Genomic DNA, 7,739 nt, shown 5'->3' on the forward strand with positions numbered 1-7,739 from the left:
AACAACACTACAGCTTATTTGCTATATTTCTTTGGTAGTTTGTCAATTGTACCTGTTAATGAATTATACGTGATGATAAATTTCGGGAAATGCAATTGCCGATCTCTTAGTACTATTAGATTACGGACAGTCAGTGTCAGTGTATCACCATAATATACCTTTTTAGGCTCCAACCATTTAATTAAAACCATATTCTTGAAAATGCTTTTTCAAAGAAAGTAAATGACTTAAATGACAGCAATCATATAAACATTAAGATACAAAATATATCTGGGCGGCTGGGTCTGTGTTACTCTTAATTGCTATTATTCGTTTATTTTTGCTATAAGAAAACTCGGTAACAAACAATACACAACTCTTGCAAACTTGATCATTGTTCTAAGTGTGCTAATTCAATTACCTATTATGGCCGTTTGCACTGACCATTGTAAGCTAAACTTCGTAAAGTGACTTAAATCCATCTTAACGATTATTGCGATAACCATAGCGTTTAAGCTAATTTCAGTTTAAATTTGTCGTTGCAAACGGTAATTTATTTCAATAATTCAGATTTAATCGTAAATGTTTTATTGAATTACCCTGTATCTTTCCTGTGGCACAGTAAACGGCTGGTATGTGAGACACTTCGTAATATCATAACCTCAGATAAAAATCTAACCTCCAAAATCCTGTTAATTTATATTAAATAATAGAAATGTTTTTACGAAATGTATGGACTTTTAGTAGAAATTTCGCGTTAAAAAACAGACGTCTTTACAGTACAGACCTTTACGAACCGAACTACTTGCAGGTACCGCGATATACTTTATAATTAAAGCGAATTTAAATTGCACTTGCAGCATTTCAAACCAAAAATTCCGGCCTACGACATTATTAATGTACAAATACACGGGCACGACTACTGCATTTTAGAGTCCTATCAAAAATGGTTACACAACATGATGAAAAATATGAACTTGGACGTCGAAAACGGTTGGGCAACTCCCGCACAGCAATTAAAAATTAACACTTTCAAACCAAATACGGAAATTGTCAATTCTCAGTTTGATTTGCAAGTGTACGAAAGAACCTTGCAAATTAACATGATAACCTCGTTACAGGTATTTCTTAAATTCGCAACGCAAGTTTCATATATCAATTTTAGTTGGCCACACTACTGCGAGTGCTAGACTCGAGCGCACCCGCTGGTGTAACAGTAAACGTTTCAAAACACGAGCAGTATCATGAAGACGTCCGTTACGTACCCGATTTAGAGCTGGCCAGCTTAAAGGATCAGTTAGATACATTAGGCGGTCCACGTAAAAAATAAAGAGCTATAAAAATATTCTGTATAATATATAAAAAAATATAAATGCGTATTAAACAACACCAAAATGAACAACTTTAATCTTAGGCTTTGTAATTGTATCGTCCGATTCGTGTCGAACGGGGGTAAAATCTTTTAAGTAGTCTTCGTTCGGATGACACAAGGGTAGACTATCGGCAAGTTCGCGTTGCGGATTAGTTATGTGAGGTGGCGGTGGAGGTCTGGGCGGTCGTTTAATTTCGGGAACGATGAAGGCGGTCACGGTATCCGAAAACTTGACTTTCGCCTGCTGCTTCTTACTGCTCGCTTGCTGGGTCGGTTGAGAGGCGGATGGGGCGGGAGGGGCCGCAGTTTGAATTGGTGGAAGCGGGGGATTGTACGTCCACATGCGCTCTCTGCTCACCTGAGGTTTCGGAATTAAGGGACGGGGCGGTATAAGTCGACTAGGTAGTGAGTATTGGGCGGTAAACGTAGGTGCTATTGGTAAAGGTGGGGCTTGGATTTCGTTGAAGTTTTGCAACAGTCGTGGCGGTTGTGGAAATTTTTTTGTTAGAGATTCATTGTAAGTGTTCGGTGCACATTCGTTAAAGTTCGTTGTCAGGTAGTCACTATTAGTGGTGAAGGCGGAAATGTGTTCGTGAGCAGTTTGAAGTTTCTCACTTTCGTTACTCTCATCTGTGTAGGTCTCCGAACATTGGGAACATGACGATTGAGAACAGCAGGAGCCTGTATGGCATACATTAATCATTTGTGGTTTGAGTACTGGGTCAATCCATTTCAAATCACCCGATTTTACCACTTTTTGACTAGGCCAATTTTTCAGAGGAATGGGGGGTTTGTGTGTAGATTTTTTAAACAATTGTATCATTGCGCTCTCAAAGGTATAAGACCAAACGAGTACATATTCGTTTGCTACAAAGATCGGGACTTTAACATGACAATATCGTGATCAGTGTCTAGTCAAATAGATAATTGATGATTGTCAATTGGTCCTCATGGCCAACTATAATAAAATAAAGTAGGAAAATTGGGGCAATTTTGAAATGGATTGATCCTCTCAAATTACCTTCACTCGAACATCTACTCAGTATAGCAGACGCATGTGCACGAGCAGCAGCGGCCATTTCTTTCTCATTCATTTTTATTGCACAATAATAAAGATCCATAAACAGATCGTGATGGCCTATATCGACCGCCAAAAGAAAGGCGGTCTCGAACATTTTATATCGCACCAATTGATGGAAAAACCGCCGTGTCAAAGCTAAAATCTGAACACAAAAGACTTAACATTTTCTGCATGCGAATACTGTACCCGTCCTTCGTATTTATCCTTTATCTCGCTATCAAGTCGCACTATCGGACTATAAAAGCAACTTAGTGCCTTCTGTAAGCTCTCAGAACTTTCCTCGGTTAATGGAGATTTCAGAAGGGACAAAATTATAAACTGTAATACGGCATAAAATTGCTCGTCCCAATCCCACGATAGCAACAGAGAGATCGCTTTCTTAATCTTGCCGGTTTTCATGTACTGCTGAACTAACGAAGCGAATGTGAGACCTTTGTCCAAGTGTGTCACGATGGCTAAAGGCCCGTGTTCGAAAATAACCATAATGCCGCATCTCCCCCACTTAATCGTGGATATGTTCGGTTGCAAGTTGAAATAGCTCGATAAATCCAGCAACGGTATCGAAATACCTTCGTCCGCATTAAATTGTGTGTTAATGCGATTTAAGGCGGTATCAAAATATTGCAGCTGTCCCTTTTCGTTAGATATGGCCGCTATCGCATCGTAAGTGTGCCAAATTGCGTGTGTAGGTATAATTGAACTTTTAATTATTTGAGTGGCACCACTGATACGATCGAGCAAGGCGACTGAACCATCGATGCAGCCCAGCAGCAGTCGACCTTCATTGTTACTTAAGGAACAACAACTAATTTGAGTTTGGAGAGGTACAGAAATGACCGACGTTCTCTTCAACACGTTGGCGGTTACCTCCAAAACATTTACTTCAATTGACACCGCCCCTGCAATGAATTTATAAAATCGTTCCGCCAAACCTAATGTTTTTTTTTTCATAAGGGTTGACCTTGCGAAACTTCATTTGTTCTAAGTTGATTCAAGTTTTTGAAATTTGGAAAAAAAAGATGCCATCGAGTCACCTTTGGAATTTTTGTTTTTTCAATGCCTTTTTTGATGACCCAATCATCAATATACCTTTGATATGTAGGTACTGCAATAGACATTATGAAGATGGTTTTTAAAATTTTATTTTGAAGTGAGGAGGGGGGTGGTTCAGCAAAGGTTGCTCTATCCACCCAACCCACTATACATTTACAAATATCCATGCCCCGAACCAAGAAAACATATTATAGTAAGTGAGGATAACCCTTATGGGAAAATGTGAACGGAATATACTTACGTTCCTTCTCCCTTACCTCTCAAAGAAACTTTCTGTTCGACCGAAATTAAGCTCTTGCTAAGCACCTTACTGATAATAACACTAATGGGATCGCCTTCAGTTTTTTTATAGGCGAACAATTCGGGCCCCCTACTTCCAACCCAATACAGCAGTAAATTGGCACGTTGGTGATCTTTTGCCAAGGGACTCCAAGGTTGCGGTTTTTCCGCATTGACGCCTCCCCACACGCACAGCAGCTCATTATGCAGGTCAATTTTTTTCTTAGCGCCACTCTCGATAACCCAGCCCTCGCGCCACATGCCCCCCTGACAAAACACACGTCCGTCAGTGCTTATGCATGCGATTTGCTCTTTGTCAATTCTACCGTGGCAGATCAATTCCGTTTGTACTTTTGCAGCTAGTGATTTGTTAAATGATATATTTGTAATGTCACAAGTGGTCGGGTCAACGGTAATGTCCACTAGTAAACCGTTGGCCAGAAGAAGTTGAAAGTTATTTCCCGCACAAGAGGTACAGATTACCTTAGTTTGTAGTAGACATTCCTGAAATCACCCAATTAAGAACACAAATGAGGTGATGTAAATAACTTACTTCTAATTCTTTCAAACGATCTTTCACCTTAAATGGACGCTTGTTATTAGGATGCCAAATGATACCTCGTCCTTCGCAATAACTTTTCTTACTCCTATACAATAACTGATCGTTAGATTCTTTACGTGTAAAGTATCTGAAAAATAATTACAATTAAAGGGCCCTCGCAATTCGCATACTTACTTAAAGGCGGAAAAATCTACATGTTTTATTATAATGTCCTCAAATGTACTCCAAAAGTGTATGTCGCTTAATAAATACATGTTTACGCACTAAACTAAACCACATCTGTCCTAAATTGTAAAAAATTTCTCCAAAAACTGAAATGTGAAAATGAAAACAAAACGGGACATGCTTTTGAACTACTGCGAGGATGTGAAGAAGCTTGTAGTTCAAGTGAATACTTTCAGTAGCTCGTATAATCTTTAAAAACTGAACTACTTTTAAATTTAAATATATAGGATGTTTCGATATACCCGAATCTTTTGTTAACTAAAAGTATTATTTTATTATTAAAATTAAGTATAATTCTTTGAAAATCAATCCCAAAATCCGAGGAATGGTGGATTCTGAAGAACTGGAAGGGATTTAAAAATTCGAAGTTGAGACGCTGAAGAATTTAAAGTATCTGAAACAGTTACTGAACGAGCATTATGAGCTTCCAACTGCTCTTTCAATCAATATTGCGAGTCAGAGATGTATGGATAAACAATCGTAATTTATTAAACACATTTTGCATGATGCTAAATAAACGATGACGTCTTTGGGGACTCCGGGAGAGGTTATACGAGCGCCATAAAAAAATAATAAAGGTTGTTGTACAGTTTACTTAATCAGTTACGAATTTTTCAGCACAAAATCATTGTTTATAACTGTCAATTAATTCGCGAAATTCTAAAATATACCATTTTGCCTTGTCTTTCACCGCCTCTCTTATGACGACCCCACCAAAACCTAAGAACCTTAATTAGAGAAGGCTTACCTACCTAACAAATTCTTACCGATAAAAGCGTCACCTGGCGGACATGCTTCTAGATCAGTCATACCATCGCCAATCATTACCACACTCTTATATCCATGCAATCTTTTCAACTCTTCAATTACCTTTCCCTTTCCTCCACTTCTACTTGTCGGTTCGTTTATATCGAAGCCGGCGTATTCGCCTAAAATCATCACGTTCGTAAAGTCTAAATGATCCAATTCTTACCGGAATCAGAAAACAGTAAGGTATTGGCGTAAATGCGTCCTTCTGGAATGTTTAATCTCTTCGCAACTGGACCAATAAGTCTTCTAAATCCACCAGACACTAAGTACACCGGTACCGTCTTCTCGTGAAGCATCTGAACTAAATCTCTAAGATGCGAGTGGTTAGGCTCTTTGAGGCGCGTCTACTTACTCAATTCCAGGTGTCAAAGTGGCTGGTTTATCTCGTATAAAAGCGTCAATTTGAGTCAGTGAGGGTTGTAGCAGGTCTAAGCGCAGCTTCAGAGCTTCCTCAAAGGTCATCTTACCTCCCATCGCTTTCGACGTTCTAAAATGATCTGCGTTGCACACGTGCTTTGTGAGGGCACTTACAGGTTGCGAATAGTTTCTCCTTTCCCACAAAATTTGGCAAGTTCGTCTATCCCCTCTTCTTGAATGGTGGTCGAATCGACATCTAAGCAAACGGCGTCTGCGCGTTGCCAAACTTTGAGGACGTCTTCCATTTTTCTCAATTCGGCAACGAGGCGGAGAAAAGCTATCGCTATCTAAGGTTCAACTATCACTATCTAAGGCCAAAGGTGACCCCTAAATAATTTCGTAAATCAGTCTGTTTCCATACTCACAATCGAGTTAAAACATACCTTCTTTGATGAGCTATTAAAAGCCACACGATTTGTTCTTCAACGGAATGGGCTACGAAATAATTGAGACTGGAAAGCCTCCACTTGACAATGATTGTTTACTATTTTGTACGCAGGGGGCGCTGGTTTTTACACAAGTGCAACAAGCGGTCAGCGGAGCGCCTAATTTATTAGTGTCCGTTGTATTGTCTCCTTGGGTTATTTTCGTGGTGGAGTGGAGACGTGTCCTATTTTTTATTTGGTATTATTTTTTTCTATTTGTCAACAGTAAAAGCGAGATTTTCGGCATCAGTTATGGTCAGTATTTAGCCGAATGAGGGTGGACACTAATATGTAGCTATTTTCGGATTCTACGCGCCCAATGTAGTATTCTGAGAAAACTTGTCCAGGTCGCATTAAGTAATTGATTTTTTTTGTAAACAAGTTGTAAATCAGCATATACACAATGGAAGTTCAGCATATACATGATGAAAGCGCATTTTTGGTCTCGTGTTTGGTAATACAGATCAGTATTTTATTAGCAAAGTTTAAAATTAACGATTTCACGAGTGATCTAACTTAAAATATACTACAACCTGCACATCTATACTATACTATTATCAGAAAGCTTTTAGTGAAAATTTGAAGTCTCTAGCTAATTGCTGAGACCTCAGCCAGACAGCCAGTCATATATTTTTTTTCAAAAATGCGCTAAAATGCTTTAGTTCTTTATACTTAACTTTCGTACACATATATAATTTAAAGGAAGAATAATAGAATAAGTATTGATATTGTAACATTACGATTCACGATTCCAATATAATATGAAATGTAGTGTTTTAAACGTACGGTGGGTAGGTGTTTATCGCTATTAATTAAGTTAGCAGGAAACTGATCTGTGTATTCTTGTAGAAATCAGCATTCTGTGGAACAGGTCGGATGATTTGGGAGAGGCCTTCTTGATAATAATATACAGGACGCCCATCATGTATGGAATAAGTATATATCTCGGTAAATATCGAATATATGAGTATAAAAATGTTTCTATATAAAAGTTGTTTAACATTTTCTTTCCCATAATACGGCAGCATTCAGCTGTTTTTATTTCTGAAAACAAATGAGTAACGAAAAATTGAATTTTTTATAAGACAGTGCACTTTTTTATTAGGCTCATTTGAAAACGTTTCTTATTAAACCTTGAAGACAAAATGAAATTAGCAATAAAATGGTAACAAACGTACATATTCATTTGTTTTATTTAGATGTAGGATATCTTGATTAATGTTATTGATGTGATTGATAACAATAAGTTTTTTTTAAAAATTTTCTTATATTATGGAAACTAACATGTTAGATCATCGAATAATGAAAAGTTGCATTGCCATTAAAAAAAAATCAATTGTCTTTCGATAGTCGTTTAAACAATTGAAAGCTGCCTTATTATGGGAAATAAAATGTTAAACAACTTTCATATACTTAGAAAAATTTTGTATACCTACATTCGATATCTACCGAGATATAGGTATACTATATTCCATACATAACGGACACCCTGTATTATTTAGAACATGATCGTTATTCCCAAAAAGTAACAGTAAA

The 7,739-nt window shown here is 37.7% G+C and overlaps 3 protein-coding genes across 7 annotated transcripts; 1 reads left to right on the plus strand and 2 right to left on the minus strand.

Annotated features, from left to right (window-relative positions):
- Window positions 1–621: 621 nt before the first annotated feature.
- Window positions 622–1,368, plus strand: LOC116168442 (probable 28S ribosomal protein S10, mitochondrial). Its single transcript, XM_031484276.1, has 3 exons — window positions 622–790; window positions 840–1,100; window positions 1,145–1,368. Exons 1-3 carry the CDS (start codon window positions 695–697, stop codon window positions 1,307–1,309), a joined length of 522 nt encoding a protein of 173 aa, XP_031340136.1. The 5' UTR covers window positions 622–694; the 3' UTR covers window positions 1,310–1,368.
- Window positions 1,315–4,683, minus strand: LOC116168420 (WD repeat-containing and planar cell polarity effector protein fritz). Of its 2 annotated transcripts, XM_031484241.1 has the most exons (6): window positions 4,501–4,683; window positions 4,318–4,453; window positions 3,743–4,268; window positions 2,619–3,331; window positions 2,373–2,574; window positions 1,315–2,032 (listed from the first exon to the last, which is right to left on the minus strand). In XM_031484241.1, the coding sequence occupies exons 1-6, from the start codon at window positions 4,578–4,580 to the stop codon at window positions 1,359–1,361; spliced, it is 2,331 nt and encodes a 776-aa protein (XP_031340101.1). In that variant the 5' UTR covers window positions 4,581–4,683; the 3' UTR covers window positions 1,315–1,358. The 2 variants fall into 2 exon arrangements, with proteins under 2 accessions (XP_031340101.1, XP_031340102.1); XM_031484242.1 differs by lacking the exons at window positions 4,318–4,453; window positions 4,501–4,683 and having other exon boundaries at window positions 3,743–4,031; window positions 4,091–4,221.
- A 452-nt stretch (window positions 4,684–5,135) lies between these two features.
- Window positions 5,136–7,276, minus strand: LOC116168439 (phosphoserine phosphatase). 4 transcript variants are annotated; one of them, XM_031484271.1, is made up of 6 exons: window positions 6,144–7,257; window positions 5,893–6,086; window positions 5,714–5,848; window positions 5,525–5,670; window positions 5,319–5,480; window positions 5,136–5,271 (listed from the first exon to the last, which is right to left on the minus strand). In XM_031484271.1, the coding sequence occupies exons 2-6, from the start codon at window positions 6,021–6,023 to the stop codon at window positions 5,177–5,179; spliced, it is 669 nt and encodes a 222-aa protein (XP_031340131.1). In that variant the 5' UTR covers window positions 6,024–6,086; window positions 6,144–7,257; the 3' UTR covers window positions 5,136–5,176. The 4 variants fall into 4 exon arrangements, with proteins under 4 accessions (XP_031340131.1, XP_031340132.1, XP_031340129.1 ...); XM_031484272.1 differs by having other exon boundaries at window positions 5,177–5,271; window positions 5,893–6,082; window positions 6,144–7,276; XM_031484269.1 differs by having other exon boundaries at window positions 5,177–5,271; window positions 5,893–6,105; window positions 6,162–7,275.
- Window positions 7,277–7,739: the final 463 nt, after the last annotated feature.

Source organism: Photinus pyralis, unplaced genomic scaffold (assembly GCF_008802855.1).
Source record: "Photinus pyralis isolate 1611_PpyrPB1 unplaced genomic scaffold, Ppyr1.3 Ppyr1.4_LG4, whole genome shotgun sequence".
Taxonomy (NCBI): Eukaryota; Metazoa; Arthropoda; class Insecta; order Coleoptera; family Lampyridae; genus Photinus; species Photinus pyralis.

Coding starts and splice junctions, on each gene's coding strand:
- LOC116168420 (XM_031484241.1), bottom strand. CDS start 4,580: ATGTATTTATTAAGCGACATACACTTTTGGAGTACATTTGAGGACATT. Junction 4,454..4,500: donor GTAGATTTTTCCGCCTTTAA/GTAAGTATGCGA, acceptor ATTATTTTTCAG/ATACTTTACACGTAAAGAAT. Junction 2,033..2,372: donor GAGTAGATGTTCGAGTGAAG/GTAATTTGAGAG, acceptor TATGCCATACAG/GCTCCTGCTGTTCTCAATCG.
- LOC116168442 (XM_031484276.1), top strand. CDS start 695: ATGTTTTTACGAAATGTATGGACTTTTAGTAGAAATTTCGCGTTAAAA. Junction 791..839: donor ACGAACCGAACTACTTGCAG/GTACCGCGATAT, acceptor TTGCACTTGCAG/CATTTCAAACCAAAAATTCC. Junction 1,101..1,144: donor ACATGATAACCTCGTTACAG/GTATTTCTTAAA, acceptor TATCAATTTTAG/TTGGCCACACTACTGCGAGT.
- LOC116168439 (XM_031484271.1), bottom strand. CDS start 6,023: ATGGAAGACGTCCTCAAAGTTTGGCAACGCGCAGACGCCGTTTGCTTA. Junction 5,481..5,524: donor CTTACTGTTTTCTGATTCCG/GTAAGAATTGGA, acceptor TGATGATTTTAG/GCGAATACGCCGGCTTCGAT. Junction 5,272..5,318: donor GCCAGGTGACGCTTTTATCG/GTAAGAATTTGT, acceptor TAAGGTTCTTAG/GTTTTGGTGGGGTCGTCATA.